The sequence below is a fragment of the Ahaetulla prasina genome, chromosome 1, assembly GCF_028640845.1.
Source record: "Ahaetulla prasina isolate Xishuangbanna chromosome 1, ASM2864084v1, whole genome shotgun sequence".
In the NCBI taxonomy this organism is placed as follows: domain Eukaryota; kingdom Metazoa; phylum Chordata; class Lepidosauria; order Squamata; family Colubridae; genus Ahaetulla; species Ahaetulla prasina.
In genome coordinates this window covers 170,147,325-170,167,784 of record NC_080539.1, presented here as the reverse complement: position 1 = coordinate 170,167,784, position 20,460 = coordinate 170,147,325, and the positions used below count along the sequence as shown (strand labels likewise).

The window sequence follows — 20,460 nt, the reverse complement described above, 5'->3', positions numbered from 1 at the left end:
CAATTCATTTTTCAAAGCCCTATACTGGTCATTCAAAAACAACAGCAAGCTGGTAGATCCCAACTCCATAACCCAAAGTCAAGAAGTAGCAGCCCAGGAAATCCAGCAGATTCACCAAATTAAAAGGTGAGAACAGAAAGCAAGGAACTATTCCTTTCTAGTCGCAAAGTCAGGACAAGTTAACTTACATTTTGATTAAATTAACTTACAAGTTAATTTACATTTATACTATTTCAGACAGCTAGGGAAAGGTGTTCACTTGGTGTAACATTTCTCTTTCCCCTCTCTAGAGAAGAAAAAGTTAAATAATGTAATTTTCCCACCTAGAAAATCGGTATGAGAAAAATTCTAGTTGCTGTCCCTTATAAGCTACCTTTCTACATGCCAGGAACTATAATCAGAGTAAATGATTGAGGCGGAAATGACTTCCACTTTAGGTAGTGTTGTGTATTACTTTCTTCACAATAAAATAGGGAGCCAGATCTGCCTGGGGGGGAGGAGAGGGGGCCCACTGCTATATGCTTCCTTGTCCTGAAGCATAACTCTGGGCAATTTTACTATAAGAGGCACTTTCTACCACATGTGTGGTTCATTACAATCTGAAGTTGCCCAGCATGAAGGTTGCAACCCTATAGATTTCTGTAGCAGTAAGCTGGGCTTACCAAAACATTTCTTCTTTTTTTCTTTCCAGGCAAATTTGTTTTTTCCATAATAATTCCCACAATTTAACCAGTGTACAGTACAATCACTTATCCAACAATCGATCCTATACTCAGATTATGCTCAATCAGGCCTGCTCGGTCGCCACTCTCTTCCTTAATCCTTCCTACCCTTCTCATCCTTCTCCTTTCCCCACCATCCTCTCCTCGCTTTCCTACTTCCCCTCCTCTTTCCCACTTCTCACTTCCATCCTTTCTAACCCTCTATCTTCCCCTCCTTCTTCTCCTCCTATCCTTTCTTTTCCCTCCCTTCTTTCCTACCTACCTACCTACCTACCTACTTTCTTCCTTCTTTACTCCTCTTTCCTTACCCTTTCCCTTCCGGAATGGTTACTGAGCAGCCCTGACTTTACACCATTCCAACTTGTTTAATTCTACCATTATTCCTGTACAATGGCAATCAATTTATAATCTTCCCCTTCCCCCCCACCATTTCCCCCCCCCCAGACTTCCCAGAACAGAATACAGGGTATAGTAACTAACAAACATAATCTAAAATATAACATCAAACATATTCCATTTCACACCATCACACTATCAATTCCCTTCTTTCTTAAACTCTAATACATAGCAATTCCTAACTTCACTGAAAAAGTAATTGGTATTTTTTAATCTGATACTTATTTTGAATATAATCGATCCACTTTTTCCATTCCAAAATATATTTTTCTTGTGTATAGTCTTTCAAGTAGGCAGAAATTTTTGCCATTTCTGCAAAACACTTCTTAAAAGGTAAAGGTGCCCCTTGCACATATGTGCTAGTCGTTCCCGACTCTAGGGGGTGGTGTTCATCTCCATTTCAAAGCCGAAGTGGCCGGCATGACTAAATGCCAAAGGCGCACGGAACGCTGTTACCTTCTCACCAAAGGTTGTCCCTGTTTTTCTACTTGCATTTTTTAGGTGCTTTCGAACTGCTAGGTTGGCAGAAGCTGGGACAAGTAACGGAAGCTCGCCCCCATTACATGGCACTAGGGATTCGAACTGCTGAACTGCCAACCTTTCAATTGACAAGCTCAGCGTCTTAGCCACTGAGCCACCACAGTTTCCCTCCAATTTCCACAGCCCAGACCTTTCTTCGTGCCATAACAGCAGTTCTTAAAGTGATTTAATCAGGATAGAAATGCTATGGATGGTACTTCAGAATTAAAAAGCTGTTCTTTTAGAGCTTTGCCACCCCCCACACACACACACACCGGCACGTGCACTAAGTTATTCTTTGCACCTCTGGCGAACTTTGTGATCGGAGCCGTGGTAACTACGATTTCTTTTCTTTCTTTAAAAAAAAACCAAAAAAAAAACAGCCTGCTCACCAGCATTCATTTGGCCTTCCCAGGCTGTGAGAACGGGCTCCGCTTCTCGGAAAGATTAGGAAAGGGCACTTTTTTTTCCCTCCCTCTCTCTCTCTTTTTCCTTACAGGAAGAACAAAAAAAAAAACCCCGTCTCGTCGATCTTTTTAAAAAAGAACGTATAAGTTTCTCTTGACTAGGGACGCACTTTGCCAGATGCGTGAGCGCGCGCGCGCGTGTGAACATTTTTTCCCACTTGTACTCCGGAGGGTGGGGGCGAGGGTTGGGATGAAGCAGCGTTTCCAAAGCCCCCAAATGAGAAAAAGGTCGCGGGTACGGATCCGCTATAGTCCTATTGCACACACACCACTTGCAAAGGGGACGGCGCTGGTGAAAGGAAGCCCCTTTCCCTTTCGCACGTTCTTTCCTTAGTTAGAACATCAGAAGGCGCAAAGATTTGATGGGTTTATGGATGGTTAGGTGTGTTTGTGTGTGTGTGTGTGTGTTTGTTTGTTTGTTTTTTGCAAGCAAGCGGCCGCTTAGTGCAAAGCTACAGGATCGGGATGAACAGGAGCGCGGACGCAATAATGCGATCCGGCTCGCCTTCCCCACCTGCTCTCCTTTTACTCACCTATTGCAAATCTCCGCCTTTCCTCGCCTTTTTCGCGCATCTTGCCCTCCCCCCCCCTCCCAGGGTGGCCGTCGCTCCTCCTCTTGTCACCCTTCCAAGGAAAAGGCAAGCCTCCCCCAGGGACCCGAGGCGGCGCTGCCGCTTCCTTTCCACCCTCCTCCTTAATGCATATTAATGGCAACGCATGCGCCGCCTGTCCCTTCCCCTCCTCTTGTGGCCATGGGCTAGCGCGAAGAGGCATTCTGTTCAGTGGGGTTTGCGGGACGGGCGATCGGTTCTCCTCCTTTCTCCGGCTGCTTTTTTTTTGTGTGTGTGTGTGCTTGTGTGTGTGCGTGTCCCCCCCCCATTCGCCCTCCTCCCCCTCTTGCGCGCGTGTAATTTTTTTTCTTTTTTTGTTGGTGTTGTCGTGGTCATCGTCTTTGGGTGTCGTCTATGTGCGTGTCGCGGGGGGTGGGGAGGGGGGCTCGCCCGGGTTATTGTGTGGCCTTGATCGAGAGGTGGCAAGTGATCTGCAAAGAAAGAGAGGCGGAGAAGGCGGGCAGAAAGGGACCAGAATAACCATCGCTAGTTCTACAATATATATATATTTAAAAAAAAAAAAACCAAGAAGAAAGCAAAGAGAGGGGGGGAAGAGGGGAGAATAATAAAAGGAGGCTGGGCTGCTTTGCATTGAAGATTGGGGCGCTATTGAAAAGCTTTTGAAAAGTGGTGGTGTCTTCCCACCCGCGCGTACTTCGAGTCGGGGAGTATATTAGAGCCGGACAGCGGCTGCCACAGCAGCGGCACCTTGGGAGCGTCTCTGAGCGAAGGGGACTCTGCAGGAAAGAGGCATGCTTTTATCAAAGAAACGACCGCAGCTCACGGAGTTTTCCCTAAGTCTTTTTCTTGCGCTATTATGCTTCCGAGTAAAGGTACGTTGCACATCTCTCTCTTCCCGCTGTAGCCTTAAAAGAGTTTGCTTTTGCTTTTTTTTACACCAAAAAAAAAAACAAACCCCTTACAAACGCATCTCGGTTCTCTCCTCTTTCTCCAGCGATAGAATTAGGCGTACTTCATTTTGTACAACCAAATTGGAGAGGTTCTTGAGGACTTCGATGAACCTCGTGCTTTACAAACCCCGGGTTGTTTGTTTGTTTTTTTCCCTCCTTCTTCCATTTTCATTTAAAAACGCTTTAAATGCAACGTATCTTCCCAGTTGGAACAGCCGGAGATAAATTACTAAAGAAACTGCCCCGCCCTCTTCGCAGATTTATCTAATTACACCAAACTTTCCAAAGATTGCTCCATTTCGCTTTTTCCTACAGGAGTTCTGCTTTTTTTTTTTAAAGAGCTGATTGCAAAGTGACTTACAATTTGTAGGGTTGCATGGGCTAGATTAGAACTGTGGGTTTACCCTATGGGGATTATTATTGATTGGAAGAGATGGGGGGGGGGGTTATGTTGTTTCTTCCTGATGCTAGAGCATGACACCCTTTTCCAAGTCTGATTATTAGAATTTCCTTTCTTGCTTCTTTTTTTTGGGGGGACGGGACAAATGCGTTTGTGACGTTTTCATAGTTTATTTGGTACTTTAGAGGAAGGGTAGAAATCTGTCTTCCCATTTGTGATATTAACCTTCAGTGATCGTTTTTTCTTTTTACAACCTGTGTGACTAAAACTCTGTTCCTCTCCCTTTTCTGGGGAGGGTCTTCCTTAACAGGTGACTCTAACATCGGGCCAGTTCGAGTTTGAGATCATATCCATGCAAAACATAAACGGCGAATTGCAAAATGGAAATTGTTGTGATGGGACCCGAAACCCAATTGATAAAAAATGCACCAGAGATGAATGTGATACCTATTTCAAAGTTTGCCTGAAGGAGTATCAGTCCCGCGTTTCTGCTGAGGGCGCTTGCAGCTTTGGATTGGGATCTACTCCCGTCATCGGTGGGAATACCTTTAATTTAAGATACAGCCGGAATAATGAAAGGAACCGGATTGTCCTCCCTTTCAGTTTTGCCTGGCCGGTGAGTTGAAGCATTTAAGGCATCCTGCCACATTTTGTGTGTGTGTGTGTGTATGCATACGGAAAATGCTGGCTGCATTCAGTATTCTTGGTGGAGTGCTTGGCTTGGCCTCCCTTTCTCTTTTCTGTCCAGTCCAAAGAACAAGGATTTGGCAAGCATGTTCAAAACCTTACTAGGCTAGAGACCTACTGCTTGGTCCTATTTAGTTTAGAAGAAGTAGGAGCTTCAGGTAGCTTGTACCACCTGAAGTATAATGTATTCTGTGTGCATTTTGCTCTTTGAAAGTATGTGTGAGTTCCCTTGAGAATTACAAAGGTCACAAGTTCATGTTACCGATTTTATTTTTCTTCCCAATTAGTTCTTGTGCCCAGGAAAAAGGGAGGGGCCAATGCCTCTCCCGTCCCTTGATGAAATGTAGCTTGCCAGAAAAGGGCATGCTTGGGGAGTCCTCCCCTAAAGGGTTCTTCTCTGTATTCTCCCTGGTACTCATTGGAGCTGTTTGCAGTGCCACCTTCTCAAAGAATCTTGGATGCTTATAAAGCAGAACGAAAGCCAGAGACCCACCTTGCAAATCTTCCCATCTCCCCTTGTAAGCCATCATTGCTGCTGGCTAGGCAAAAATCTCTCTTCCCCTGGAATCATGGTTCTTTAGTGTTAACTGGGATATCTATTCTAAAACGCAAGGATTTACATTGGGGAAGGTTTGAACTTTAACTTTTGGAGCAGGCCCAAGAGTAATATTGGCTGTAAATAATCCAGTCCTTAAATAAGTGATGAACCCATCTGTACCTTATGCATTTCACTTGTTCTTGATGAAAGCTGCTTTGAAGTTGAGGTTGTTGGTTTATTTCAGAATATACTATCTTTGCTCAGGGCCAAAGCTTGAACAGTATATAAAAAACAGGAAAGCAACAACTTTGGCCAGACATGTGGGTTCCATCTAACATCCTTGTTGAAGATGCTAACAGTTGTATGTTGCGAGTGGTTTCAAGGAGTATTTCCTGGTTACTTGGAAATCCTGACGAGAATCTGCCTCTTCTTGAAGAGGGTCCCCCCCCTCCCATTGGTTCTTTGGAAGAGATGCAACTATGAGGTCTCAGACACAAGATTGTGTTTTCTTATTGGCTCAGATTACTAAATTGGAGGCCACGGAGGAATCAGTGGGAGGGATGCCCAAGCCACCGCCTCTTCTCTCTAGTAGTTAGGAGCAGAATTTGCCAAATGCTGCTGTACTGCCTCCTGTCTGCCTGTGTGGTAAAAATCTTCACCTCACTCATTTTTCACAGCGTTTTCCCCCTCCCAACTTTTCTTTGTTTTTTGGGGTGGGTGGGGTTGAAACCAAATCCATGTATTTAAAAAGATATTACTAAGCACAAAAACCGTTCCCTATTCGGGGCTGGGGGTTGAATTTTACTGGGAATAAGATAAAGCCATTCCAACCATGCCATCAAAGGGGTACATTTTTAAAAGGGTGGTGTTTGACAATGGTCAGGGATTGCCACATTTTTATTAAAAATTCAGATCTTTTTTCTTTTTCTCTTTAAATTGAGAGAAGTCTGTTGAGGATGCCTTGTTAAGAAATCTGTCTCAGGTGTCATAAAGCAAATTGTTTCTGCCTCATTACCAGTGACTTGCACTTTTGTAAAAAAAAAGGAGCAAGGATTGAAATTGATTGTTCTATGAAATTTAGTAGAATGCAGCTCCACACATATTTATTTATAACACAATCACTGTCTATATTTGGAACCAAGTCTAACTGAGGTCAGTGGAGCTTACTTCCAGATAAATCACTATAAAAATTGAACCTTTGATCTGGAAGGAAGGTGGAGATTATTGAAAAGTAAAACGCATTTGTCTGCTTCTCTTTAATGTTCCAGCATGGCCATGTGCTTTTCTTTCCAACTCATTCAGAAACACCAACCTGCCTTTCGTAGAAAGCATTTTGAATTAGACATGACTTAAATCTTATAGTAAGCTCTTTGCCTCATCAGGTTCCTTAGTAGGTCTGTCTCTAAAAGTACTAGCTGTTGATTATTTATTTTTAATTTGCCTAATAAAGCAAGCATTATGGTGGACAGTATATGCAGGCAAAAAGATACACCGAAATGGATTTAGAGTTGGCAAAACATTCCTGAATCAGAAATCTGATTCAGATTAAACCTACTTTCTACAGCATGGACAGAAGTTGTGTTTTCCTCTAGTGCTCCTGAGGCGTGGTGCTTTTTCTTCCCTTTCATCCATCTAGCTGGGCGTATTTGTTTTCCTATTACAGCTCTCACTTTTGTTGTTACCTGTCTTCTGCAGGCGTGCTTCAGGCCTCATGCCACCTCTTGTTCATTAAGTATTAGGCATGGCATGTTTTGGGATATTGAGCTACAAAGGCAATCCATGGCATAACTTGCACAACTCTAAACTTGTTAACCAAGGAAGTTGTTCCTGAGACTTGGATTAGGTGTCTACTCTGTTACTCATAGAACAGTTATTGTCTTCTTTTTGATGATGGGTGGGTAAACTTCCTAGCCTGTAACAGACTGGGCAGTTTTTTGAAAGTTGCTGTAAGCCACTGCTTGACTTGGATCCTTCCCCCCATTTCAACAGTAGGAGACACATAAATATGAATTGCTATTGCTTTAACCGATGTTAAGGGAAGCCTCTAGCTTGTTTTTAACAAAACCTTGCATCTTCTATTTACTAAAAATGTTTCTCCCTGTGGTCTTTTCAGAAACTACACTTGCTGCAATAATATTGTGTGACACAGCATTTTGTCTACCACTTTTTCCTAATAAACCATGAATTCTTGTTTTCTTTGAGTGAATCAAAACAGTTATTTTTGTTTTGTTTTTAAAGGGAGGTGTAGGAAGTAGGTTTGAAATTTGGTTGTTAAAACTTCCCATTGCCTGGTCTGGATTTTGATGTAAGCTGGATGAGTAATGATTGTGGGGACAGAGGGCTGTAAATTTCCTTTTAAGAGATTGGAGATTTGAATTAGTTGCTAGGAAACAGGACAGCAAATCAGCAGGAAGGAAATAAAGGGATCCATCCAGAACACCACACCTGCAGTCATGGCTAAAATTAAGCAGAAAAAATAATGGAATTGGCTAACATTTAGAAAGCTTGACCAACACTTCAACCAAGGAACATTCTGTGTATTGATGATAAAATCTCACAAAGATGCTTAGTCTCTAAAGAGACTATTCTTAGATCTTATTCCTTAGAAGGCACTGGTTTAAAGATCTCAATCCAGTGCATAAATAGGTTTATCTCCAGTATTTGAACTCTATTGATCCATTGAAGTAAGCAGCCATTATTTATTAAATGGGGGGGCCATTAAAAGTTTGTTTTTTCTTATGAAGAGGGCCCCATCTTTCCCTGTGTCCCAGGAGTTTTTGGCTTTTCTAAAATATATTTCTCAGAACTTGAAACAGTCCCTTTTGATGAATTTGCTAATATATAATGTGTATCAACCTGTTGGATTTGGAATAAGGTGCTAAAGTACTTTAGCTGGCCCCAGAAAAAGTTTAAGATGGAAGTTTTAAATGTCTTACATTTGCATGAACCTTTGGGTTTGAAAAGCCTTGGAAGCAGGCCAGGTGATTATTTCAGAAGATTATTTTAAAAGTAGTTTGCAAATGGTAAGATTCCTTCAGAATCTGTTGTTGAGGAAAACTATCATTTTGCTGAGTTATGCTAGGCTTTTATTTGTAGCCAGTCCGCCTAAAAGCCTTTTGTCTGGTCTATCAAAGGGTCTCTAACCTAAAGAGGAAGGAAAAGAAAAGCTATCAGATTATCTCTGAGCTTGTGAATACTTTCCCATTCAGACTTTGCAAGACCAGTCGCTCCACTTAAAGTAACTTTCTGAAAGTGAAATTTGCAGCACCAAGCATAGAATTAAGCAATGTTGGGCAAACCTACATTCACTAAAAGGACTGAGTACATCGTGGGAAAAACTGTGGAATGTGAAAATACTTAAGTTATTTTTAATGAGAGGCTACAGTGGAGCAGGTAATTGTTTGCATGGAGCTGGTTACTTTTCAAACGCTTCACCCCTGTCGGATTGCAGCTCATTGGGCGAGGTTGGTAACCCACAATGTGTAATGCTTTGTAATCTGATTGTAATATTTTTTTACACCCTTTGCCCATGAATTTAACTTGGAATGTGTGCATTTTTAAAACAGGAACTGATCTGTTTATTCCCACATCCTCATGCAGCAGAAACAAAGGCCCACTGTAGGTAAATAAGTCTGTACAGTTTTAAAGATAACTTAATTCTGTAGATGATTGGACTGTTTCTTGATTTCCCCTCGAGTACATTCTTCAAAAATCAATGTAGGTTATGCATTTATGCACACTAGCAAATAAATGCTTTGGGTCACTTCTGATCAGGCTAAAAGTCCATCAGCTTTTGCTCTTGGATAAGTACATGAGCAACCTCTGCTGTTAGAAAGAACACAGCAATATTTTTTTTTAAAGAAGTGTGATATTCCACCAGTGGTATTATGCTCATCATGCTGAGGTTAGAAGACTGATTAGTTAACTGCTGTATTGTAGAATGAGATTGTATTGGAAATGAAGTGGTGGAATGAGAAGGTGCCAAAAGAAAGCTAAAATAAGATATACTGGAGAAATGGGATCGTGCAAATGGCCCACCATGTAATGAAATGGCTAAATTGGCTCAAATAAATGCCCAGATTTTTTGTATAGTTTTCTTGTGGAGAAAGAATACCACCGCTATTATCTCTTCTCTTTTTCTCCCTGTTTGAGGTTTAATGGGTGCAACTCTTTAAGTTTTTGCTTGGCTGGCTGCTAGGTATTCTGCCTATTAACCTCATCACCCTGTCCTAACTAGGGCATTGAATAATCAAAGCTGTGCTTTAAGCAGGTAATGAAGCTAAATGCTGAGAATAGCAGATAATCTTGGTGGTGAGGTTTAAACTAGCCACTGGCAGCCCAGCATGCTTGGGAGAAGATAGATGCAAACAGATACAGAGTTATCAGTTTTCTTACCTGTTTAAAAATCCTTAGCCCCACCCCATGGCCAGCAGATGAGGTCTTTTTGGAAAATATCTAGTTATAGGCAAAAGTACCGTGATTCCTTACTAAAATTATATGTTCTCCCTCACCCGCCCTCCTTGTAAAGCAGATCACTTTAGTCCTTGGAATACTGTAGCCTGACCACCCAGACAGAAGCACTGGTGGCTAATATTAAGCAGTGACAATAGCGTGGCCATGCTGACTGCAGAGAGGATTATTGAATATAATGGGGCCAGTCCAAAAATAATGCTAATACAGGGCAAGCAACAGGAAGCAACAGTAGACTCAGCATAGTTTGGCTCCCAGACAAACTGTGGGCTAGCTTTACACAATGGCAAGTTCAGCACATCCCTAATAATAGTGATTATTATTCCATCAGCCTTGCCAGACCCCTGATTGACTTGGTTTATTACAGGCGGAGCACGCACATTCAGAAGTCACTGTGTCTTCATTTCAGAGGGGGGGAAGATGTTGTATTTGGGGGTGCTTAGGAGTGGGACAAACCTTCGCTGCTTCTGCAAAAGGGGGGGGCAGGGGTTGCAAAGCTGACTCTGAACTAAGGGAACAATTCAGCATGGTCCATGTCCAATAAGATTTTTTTCCCCAAAAAATTGCCATCAGCTTGCCAGGGCCTAGAGCTGTCTTGCTATGCTGGATATCAGATAGCCTGGCTTTCTCTATTTGTATTATTTTCTTGATCTAGAACTAAAAACCGTACCATGTTCAGATAAACATTCATTTCTGTTCTAAAGATCCTAGAAAGATGACTTGATTTGCAGTAAAATATATAACTTGAAAATTTAACAGCAAAACCAATGGTTGTAGGGAATCCAAGTGAGAATTGGAAACCTACTTCAATTTGAGACTTGTTGGGTGTGCTTGCTCAGTTACTCTGGGAACAGATAGCTGAGGTAGAGAAGTTCTGTGTTGGCCATGTGTGGTCCTTAGCCTCAAAAAATGCCATTGTATCCTCCTTCCTTGCCATCTAGCTGATCAGCTGCTTGGGAATAAATGCTGATTTTCCACAGCTGGTGGAAACACTTTGAATATTTTGAAAGCTATCTGGACAAAAGGGAGTGTGTTGAGTGGCAGAAAGAGGAAGAGGCCTGTATTCTCAGATGTTTTGAAGAAATGGACCTGTGTAGTCTTCAGGGCCATAAAGGTCCCCTGCCCCTAATATAAGTCTTTTGTCTTAATGCTATTGGCCAAAAATCTCTCAAGCTATCTAATGCAGGTACTAGAAGAGCATCTTCCACTTTTTTATATAACTGCAACCTGCAAGGGGCAAAGAACCATCTGGTTGTAGAACCGAATTAGATAGCTTGAGAGATTTTTGGCCAATATCATATATATAAAACTCAAATAACAACCAAAGGATAACTGATTGGAGGGAGGAGAAGAGGAGGTTTCTCCACTTGCTTTGTCTTCCTTGAATGTGGAAAGAGTCCTGTCAGCAGATACCCCACCCCCCTCCCGAGAACAAAAGAAGCCATTCTACCTCTCTGGAGCTTTGGCTTGATTCTGAGTAACCACATGGACTGACTTAGCTTTCTTGCATCTGGCCAAGTGTTCTATGGAAAGTATTGCCAATTAATCTAGATATTACACCTAATGTGGGTGGGTGAGTGTTTTTTGTTTTTGTTTTAAATTTGACTCTACCCTGTCAGTGAATCTTTCAAGAGGCATGGAGGGAAATTAATTTGGACCGACAGCATCACTTCTACTTTGGGGATTTCTTCCACTAGAAAGCCTTGACAGGAGAACATTTCTTCTTTGTCCCTAACATGCTGTCAGGCATGTTAACATTTCTCCTTTCCCTTTTTGCATCTGTAATGAGGGAGAGAGATGTGTGCTAGGCCTTGCTGTTTCTTTCAAGGCTGGGGGTTAGCAACTTACCCCCCACCCCCACCCCCCGTCCCACCCCAGTGGACTTCTGGCTAAAATGGCATGAGAACTGCTAACTTCAAACAAGAAAAATATTCCCATTACTCTTTTTTGTTCAAGGGAATTAAATGAGTTTTTCCTCCAACACCACCTCCCCCCCACCCCAATCCTTTTCTCTTACCCACTTTTAGTAACTTGGCTGGGTATTAGATCCGAACCCTCTACCAGTTCCCTTTAGAAAGTAGCAGGAGGAGGTTGAAGACAACAGCACTAAAGTAGAAGGTGTAAACTAAGTATAAAAGGAAAGCATTCTTAACTAATGGCTAAGATTGAGAAAAGGGTAAAGCTGCTTAAGGTTTGCGTTAAAGTTTTTGTTTTTTTTAAAAAAAACCACATTGCAGAGCCAGGTCTTAACAATTCAAGTGATATGATGTATTACATAAAATGTTTTCATCCCATTTTTCCCACTTAAAAGGCACTCCAAGTGGGAGGAGAGGTAAAATCTTGTGAGCTGGAATATCAAGACTGGCTTCACATTTTTGCTGCATCAACCAGCAGAGGTCAGATTTGAACCTGGGACCTTGAGATAAAATCTCTTATTACAAAGTACAGTAAGGCATTCTGGCTCTTTTGGGGAAAAGCAAAACAAGGGTGAGGTGCGTGGGAATGAGAACCATTGCTGGCAAGAGTCATACTTAGATCCCTGCTTTTCCCAGGCTTGTGGAATGTAACCGGGGCCACAGAGGCATGTACCAAATTTAGAAATTGGGGGGGGATGTAATTTCTCTAAGATGAGTTGGCTCAAGAGGGAGCTTGGTTTCATGTTATAAAAAGTGATAAGAAGGAGAGAACATTGGAGATGTTTCCTGCAGTAGTCCTAAAATTCTCTGGTTTGCTCAGGAATTCCTGTGCCTTTTAATTATTTCTGATTCTATCATGACTACAACTCCCTCCCCCCTCCCAAAATGGGACAAAACAATTTTCTTCGGGGGGGGGAAGAGAGAATAAATGACACCTGTTTCGGAAGGTTTTTCTGAATTGCAGTCTTTTTTTTTTAAAAAAATCCCTCTTCTTTTATCCATTGATGTAAGCTTTTCTCACCCCAGGGAATCCGATTGTATTCCTGAGGTTATATACTTGGGTTAGGAGTGTGTAGTTAACTAAGGAAGGAAGAGGTAGGGGTCAGTTTTATGGCCGTGGGAACCTAACAAGTATGCATTTTCATTGGATGCCAGCACATAAAAGGCCTGCCCCAGTTTAAACAAATATCAAAACTGTTGTCACTCAAACTGTCATTGCTTGCAGAAGCCCAGGAAGATTTGTAAACCAGAAGTAGGTAATGGGCACGTTCTAGAAATTTTGGGTTACAAAATTCTGATTATTAACATTACACATTCTCACTGATCCAGAATCACAGCCCAGGGCAGCTAGAGGCTGATGTCAGAAGCTAAAGAGCGTCAGTGCTGGTGAATATTGGATAGAAAACTGCTAAGAAGTCTCCAGGCTGTAAACTAGACTGAGAAATTTTTAAAAATGGAAGGAGCAAATGGCAAATCCTTTAATTTCTATGATTGCGTTCATATTGTCACCGGGACCTGCAGTCTCTTTGTAGCAATATTGTTTGCTCTCAAGAGCTGAAAGCAGACTTTTTAAAGTAATGGGCCAGGATTGCAAGGCTCCTCTGCCAGAGATAGCCTTGGACAGCAGATTGCTAAAAGAATATCTGTGTGGAAGGGCTGCCTTGGGATGGCTGGCAAACTGTGTAGAGGGGGCAAAATAGTGTTTGGACAGGAAGAGCAAAGTTTATTCAGCAAAAGAGAACCAAGAAAGGACTGGATACCTGGCTTGTACAGATACTAAGTTTTCTTATATCACAAATCAGAAACATGATCGATGGTAAGCGTGTGTCTCGGATGTAGATGTGGGCATGCTTGATAACACTCGGTCCCAATATATTCTGCATCCCAAGGAAAAAATTGGGTTTAGAAAAATAGACTTTCCCTTGCCTTACCTTTGACATTTATAGGATGGTTACTGTTGAGGCAACCTAATCATCACATTATCCTCTCCTGGTAAGGCTGAAATGGTAGTGGCCAGACACAGTGTGATCCCCTGATGAGAACTGGCCTGTTAAACAGTAGTATGAGCCCATTCCTTCCATTCTGAAGGTTCATATTACATGCCTTGGGGGCTTGCTTTTTGTTTTTGATTCTGAATAAACCCTACAGGGGTTTTTCCTCGTTCCCAAGCCTAAACTACAGGCATACATGGTTTTCTTTTCCTGTAATTGTATGGAGGCCTCTTTGTCTCTGGCTGGCCAAGGATAGAGTTGCACTAGTGAACTGGATGTGACTTTCTCTTGTAGCTGCCTGCCTACTTGTTGCCTAGTACCTTGACTTGATGGGATGTGTTCAAGATGTGGAATTCCTTGTGTCTGACTGGTGTATTTATTCAAAGATGTGCAAAGGTCAGACATGGCATGGGAAAAATTAAGCCTCTGTGCTGTATGCCTGCATTCCTTGGCTATCTTAATTGTTGATCTATAGAGTGGGGATTGATGCACACCTCTTAACTCTCTAATGTCTTGGTGGCGCATGACTTTTAAAGCAGAAGTCTCCAGTTGGGTGCTACTGGAGCTTTCCCTGATCCTGACAACTAAAACAAATCAGGCCTAACAAACATGGGACACGGGAGTCTGGCTTCTATGCAAACTGTAAAAAAAAAAAAAAGCGCAGAAACGAGTCCTTTCACTAGGCCAGGTGAATTTTTTCCTCCTGTTTTTGCCAACTGCATGCAAGCCCTTGAATGGCCGCTCAAAACCCTCCCTGTTAAATACCTTTTTGCCTAATAGGATTGCCAAGGGCCACTATCGCTCTCAGATCAAACAAAAATCAAGGGATAAAAAACAATGCCATGAAAGTGACTCTCTTGAATTGAGCATGCAAACAAATTAAGACTAGCTAGAGCGACATTAAAATGTGGTGGTGTGGTTAGTACAACCACCAGTAGCCCTTGTAGCAATACAATCCTGCAGTGAACCATGCTGGCCAACAATGCTAAGAGGATCAGGAACTGTTTGAGGAGAGTATCTTCTGAAATGATTGTGCAAGCCAGCAGTGAAAACATCCTCTTTAACTAGAGGTAGCAGGAATGACCATAATTGGCTCTTTGGTGGTTTTTTGGTGGGGTTTTTTTTTTTTTTGTATGTGTGGTATGCTTCCAGCTTGCTCTAACATGTTGTGCCTCTCTGCACTGATAGAGCCTGAATGTTGCAGCAATTAATCCAAGGAAGAAGGGTGCCTTGACAGGTAGAACTGCTTGCCTATAAAGCTTAATGTATATGCTGGTATCTTGGGTTTCCGATATGTAGGGATGAGGTGGGGGCGGGTGGGAGGGCGAGAAGGAATGATATGAATAAGGTACTTCAGTCTTTTTTTTTTTTTAAGATTGTTCGTGTTTAGTTGTGACTCAGGAAAAAAGGCCTGTAATGGAGTGGTAATGAAATATGAGTGCTGTAAAAGAAAAAGAAATCGGCCATTCATTGCAAGATGGGGCACAAGTCTCTGCTTGCCCAACTTTGCATGCTTTTGGAAGCATTTTCCCACAGTTATCAGTGAACGAAATGGAATCCTTGTCTGCTTTCAATATGAAGCATATTTAGGCTTCAGTCCAAGACTGTACCTTAAAAAAAAAAAAAAGAAACACTAAACTTTTTCTCTTGTTCAGGGAACGAATGCAAAGCAAAGTCAAGAGCAATTCGTTTGCGTTCTGTTTAGAAAAAGTCAGCTTTGTGTATATAACAGTGGTTGTTTTCTCTCAAAGAAGCTATTTGGTAGTTTTTCATTTCTTCCCACTGGTCTTCTAAGTGGATGGCTAGCAAATGCAGAGCAGTTAATAAACGTAAGGCAAATTTAAACCTTAGGAGTTACAGTGTTCTGTTTGGTTGCCCAAAAGTCATTTGACTTCTCCCACGTTTCTCAAAATTATGGTGATCTAATAATTGCACCTGGTCTCTTTAATATTTGGCAGACTCTTAATCTTTTGGCACGCAGAGTTACATGAGAAATAAGCCTTCTTTTCTTTGTGTGTGCAGGGACCAAGTGTGTATTATTTGTTGTAAGTGCAAAAACTGTAAACACTGAAATGATTCCAAAGTTTGTGGTGGTCAATCAGTGTAGAAAATTTTAAAATCCATCCAGAACTTTCAACAGGGAGAAAAATACCCAAAGATATATTCTGGAGAATGTGAAAGTTTGCTCAATCCTCCATGCTATTTAGATTGGTTTTGATTTAATTGTGTTAGCTATCTCTCAGGTTTGAATGTCATTTTTAATAAAGACGTTTCAAAAAGTTTCTATGGGTTAGAATAATACCTTCCAGCCAGCTATGCTACTTAATTTTATTGTAATGTCCTGACATTTTACCGTTTGACAAGCAATGTTCAGCATTCATAGTACTTCTTAGTACCCTTCATTCAGTGGTGAAATCCAAAAATTTTTACTAACGGTTCTGTGGGCGTGGCTTGGTGGATATGGTGTGGCTTGGTGAGCATAACAAGGGATACTGCAAAATCTTCCCTCCCCACTTCAGGGGAAGGATACTGCAAAATCCCCATTCCCTCCCCACTTTTGGGGGAAGGATATTACAAAATCTCCATTCCCACCCCACTCTGAGGCCAGCCAGAGGGTGGCATTTGCCGGTTCTCCAAATTACTCGAAATTTCCGGTACCGGTCCTCTAGAACCTGCTTTCACCCCTGCCTTCATTTCATAGTTTATACCGGTTATAATGTTCATCATAGACAATGTAACTTTTCTAGACATCTTTCCTGGTTTTACTGCCCAATTTATCTAAGCATTTTGACTCACCATTCATTCTTCGTGGAGTTTGGAGACAGTCAGTTGGTATAATGGTTAAACCAGGAGTCTGTGAGTTCTAGTCCCACGTTAGGCATGAAAGCCAGTTAGGTGACTTTGCCCAAAAAGTCAGTCTCTCTCAGTCTAACCCATCTCACAGAGTTGTTGAGGTTTAGAAAGGAGCATTATTGCATAGGTTTGCTCTTTGAGGTACCTACAAAGTAGTAAAGGCGGGAATTTAAATTTAAAAATTGGGTATAGAATGGACAAATGAAGATGACACCTATTACCCTCTAGCTGAGGTCAGCAGGTCCTACTGTTCCTTGCTGCTGGGTTTATAACTTTGATAGGGAGGTCAAAGTTCAAAACCTGAGGAAGCACCAGATTATATCCCTCTGCTCTCTGAGTTTTTAAATTCCTGTTTCAATTCAAGGTTAAAGAGAAGGTGGCTTAGCTAGAACAGCTGGCACCCTTCCAGCCTAAATCTGTTTGCCTTGTATACAGCAATGAGATCTCACAGGGCAGCTTCATGAGTTTATAAGCATACAGTTGCCACTAGTTCAGCCATTTGTAAACTCTTCCTTCAGGTAGGTTTTGAACGAGGAGCGGCTACCCTTCTATTCCTTTCCCCCACCCCTTCTCTCATGGCTGCTTTATACATCTCTTCCCCTTCCCCCTCCCTTTCCAAATTCATCTGCTCTTTCCTTTCTTTCGTTACCTGATCCTTGTGGGAGCAGCGATGGCTTTGCTTTAGACAAAGTGTTCAAAGAGGTGCTGAAAAGCTGAATCTTTAGAGATTATGGCTCTGAACCTTGACAGTGCAATTCTAGCAAACCATGGCTGGCTTTCTGAATGGGAAACATTGATAATTTGTAAAATGCTTGGCTTTTTTTAATTATTATTATTTTTTTTTTAATAAAAAAACCTCCCTCTCGCAGGGCTGTTTTCCTCCTTGCAGCATGTTTTATGTAACATAACAACAGAACCCTGGAAGGGATGGTAACTTCCTGCCTAAGTATGTAAGATGCATTAGTGGTGACAAAGATGAGACTTTTCACCTTAAATTGCTTGAACCAGGAAGGATAAGGCAGCTTAAGCAGCTGCAAGAGGATCACCTTTGTTTCACCTATAATCTATTGACTTATTTATGCTTATAGGCAAGTCACAGTTTAAAGGAAGAAGCTCAACAGTTTTCAGAAGGTGCTCTATAAAATTTAGGGCAATAGTAGAATAAGAGTGTCTTGCAAAAAATGACTGATCCCTATTACTATCTTGCAGAGATCCTACACGTTACTGGTTGAAGCCTGGGATTACAGCAATGACAGTGCTAGTAAGTATGCAATTTCCCTTTTTGTTTCCTTTTCTGGAATTATTTAAGAGTAAACACTTAACGATGACATTACAATAGATGAGGCCCTTCGTCATGTTTTGGCAAAGTTGCCATGCATTTCTTAACCACAGTAGCATGCACCTATGGAAAAGGGAAAAACTGATGGACATACACGAGGAGTCTTCTGGATGCATTGAGAGTACAACTCCCGGAATTCCTAACTAGCCTGCTGCTGTGGTCACAAGGCATCTGATGGTACCCTCTTAAAGAGAACAATGTAGAATGTTCAATGAATCCAAGAACAATCTTGGACAGAATTTTGGGTGAGGTCAATATCAGGGAATACCCATGTGATTAAATTGACCAGATAAGGGATGACAGTTCCTTAAGTTATTCTGAAATTTACATTTTTGATAGACATCCTGTTACAACAACAACAGAAGGATTTTTTCCCCCCTCCTTCCCATGATGGTCCCAGGTTGAATGAGAAGAAATCTGCTAAGTTAGGGAGAGAGAATTTATCTTCCAAGGAGAAACACATCTGGACTGCTGGTCTATTGCTGCATGGCTCATAAAGAACATTAGTAAGAAAAATGAGACAGAAAATTCTCCAGGATATTTCCTTTCAGGCCAGCTGAAAAGATTTTGAAACAAATATAGAAAGTACTTGTGGGAGATTACTTACTGGGATTGGTTGATCCGGTTTCCCCCATGTGGCACTGAAGATCCTTGCTAGGACGACTGTGGATGGTATCACTGGGCCAGCGGTGAAATCCAAATTTTTTTATTACCGGTTCTGTGGGCGTGGCTTGGTGAGCGTGGTGTGGCTTGGTGGGCGTGGTTTGGTGGGTGTGGCAGGAGAAGGATACCACAAAATCTCCATTCCCACCCCACTCCAAGGGAAGGATACTGCAAAATATCCATTCCCTCCCCACTCCTGGGAGAAGGATATTGCAAGATCTCCATTCCCACCCCACTCTGGGGCCAGCCAGAGGTGGCATTTGACTGTTCTCCAAAGTACTCAAAATTTCCACCGCCAGTTCTCCAGAACCTGCTGGCTTTCACCCCTGCACTGGGCTATAATGTGACCATTTGCTAGCTAACCAGCCTGCCTGAAAAAGGGGCTGAGCAGAGCGGAAAACCCGGAACCTTAATATAATAAAAATTTTGCAGAAAAGATAGTAAAGAGAGAAAACCAAATCAGAAGAAGGAAGCAGAGACAAAGAACAGGATAGATAAAATATCCAGATAGTAAAGCGAGCAAACAGAACAACCAGCAAGAAAGTATTGTGGAACATTAGCAGAGCCCCTGAATCCAGAGACCCTGTCCCTGGGAAATCAGTCATGGCCTTCTTTCCTAAAAATGGGATTCTTGATAGAGTCAAGATCTTGCCAAGGAATAAGGAAGACTGGGTGTCTCCTACCAACCATGTCTTTGAATGTACTGTAGTTTATAACTTGGACTATGATGTTAATGTTTTTCCAAATGTACTGTTCTTACCATGACAGAAGCTTACAGACGTGCCACTTAAGAGCATGCCTTCCCTAGGGATGAAGCTACTAGCAGGTAGGGACCTAAGTGGCAGATACAGGAGCCAAGAAATAATGAGATAGGAATGTCAGGTTTTCTCCAGCAAAATAAATAGGAACCTGGACAAGCCTTTGATCTCAGGTGAGAGATCCGAAAAAGAATGGAGGTGAGGAAAAGAATGCATCTGAAACTCCCCTGAGTAAGACATAAAAGGCTATCTGCCATGAAGAATTAAATATAACTGACAATCAAGATCAAGCATTTTGTGAAAGCCTACTCAGTTGTCTCTCTCTTCTCTCTTCTCCTTGGGAGCAGACATTGGACAAAGCCCAAGCATATCCTGAGTCCAAAAGAATTACCCAGCACTCTTTAAGCTTGACATAAGCAATAAAGCATTGGTTCAATTATTCTGGGCTGTGAGATTATGGATCTTGATCACTAGCCACTATTCCATTTCTTATTGGAATTCAAACCATAGAGAAATGAAGTTGGCAAAATCTCTGGAAGACCCCAGCATAGAACCACATTTGAATTCATGAGTGAGGTAGCATGGAAACCATATGTGTCCCCCTAGTTTTCTTTTAGAGAATTGCACCTGCGCAGTCCTTAATTTTCCCAGATGAACTCACCAGTGCTGATTTTACAGTCCTTTCCTCTGTGCACATTGCTTTCCGTACAATTTTTTTATGTCGTGTGCTTAGTAATTTAGGAGTATGTTTTCAACTGATCCACAGCAAAATGTTATGTCATGCAACTCAGATGAAGTTCTGTGTATGGACTAGAGCACTGGTGTCAAATTCACCATGTCACGTTGCCGTCACGTGACATTTCGCAACATCTTTTTCCATTCAGAGAGCTGGGGTGGGCGTGGCCTGCGTGTGACGCATCCAGCCCACAGGCCACCAGTTTGACACCCCTGCACTAGAGGAAAAAATGGCAGCATATAGGTCACCTACATAGGTGACAGGTATGTTGCAGAGATAGAATGAGTAACATCTGCAGTCATTCTGGCTTTTCAGAGATGGCAAATCCAGTTCAAGGAAGAGATGAAATTTTGGACATCCTGCCTTCATATTTGAAGCAATGTGAGGTTCTTAAACTTGCTCACATTTCATTTTGATTTGGAGATAAAAACAAATGACTTCCTAGGTGTTGCTGATTTAGGCAGATGTCCACTACTGCCACCA

General features: G+C 42.0%; 1 protein-coding gene and 1 long non-coding RNA gene across 3 annotated transcripts in view; one reads left to right on the top strand and one right to left on the bottom strand.

Moving 5' to 3' along the window:
- Positions 1 to 2,783, bottom strand: part of LOC131197452 (uncharacterized) — a 37,155-nt gene extending 34,372 nt beyond the window's left edge. For both annotated transcript variants that reach the window (XR_009154954.1, XR_009154953.1), the window contains exon 1: positions 2,638 to 2,783. This is a non-coding gene — a long non-coding RNA (uncharacterized LOC131197452). The remainder of the gene's footprint in view (positions 1 to 2,637) is intronic.
- A 95-nt stretch (positions 2,784 to 2,878) lies between these two features.
- JAG1 (jagged canonical Notch ligand 1) overlaps positions 2,879 to 20,460 on the top strand; it is a 60,109-nt gene continuing 42,527 nt past the window's right edge. Inside the window, exons 1-3 of the mRNA XM_058181453.1 lie at positions 2,879 to 3,548; positions 4,337 to 4,642; positions 17,691 to 17,742. Of these exons, the coding sequence (XP_058037436.1) occupies positions 3,468 to 3,548; positions 4,337 to 4,642; positions 17,691 to 17,742 (439 nt within the window). The 5' untranslated portion in view covers positions 2,879 to 3,467. The remainder of the gene's footprint in view (positions 3,549 to 4,336; positions 4,643 to 17,690; positions 17,743 to 20,460) is intronic.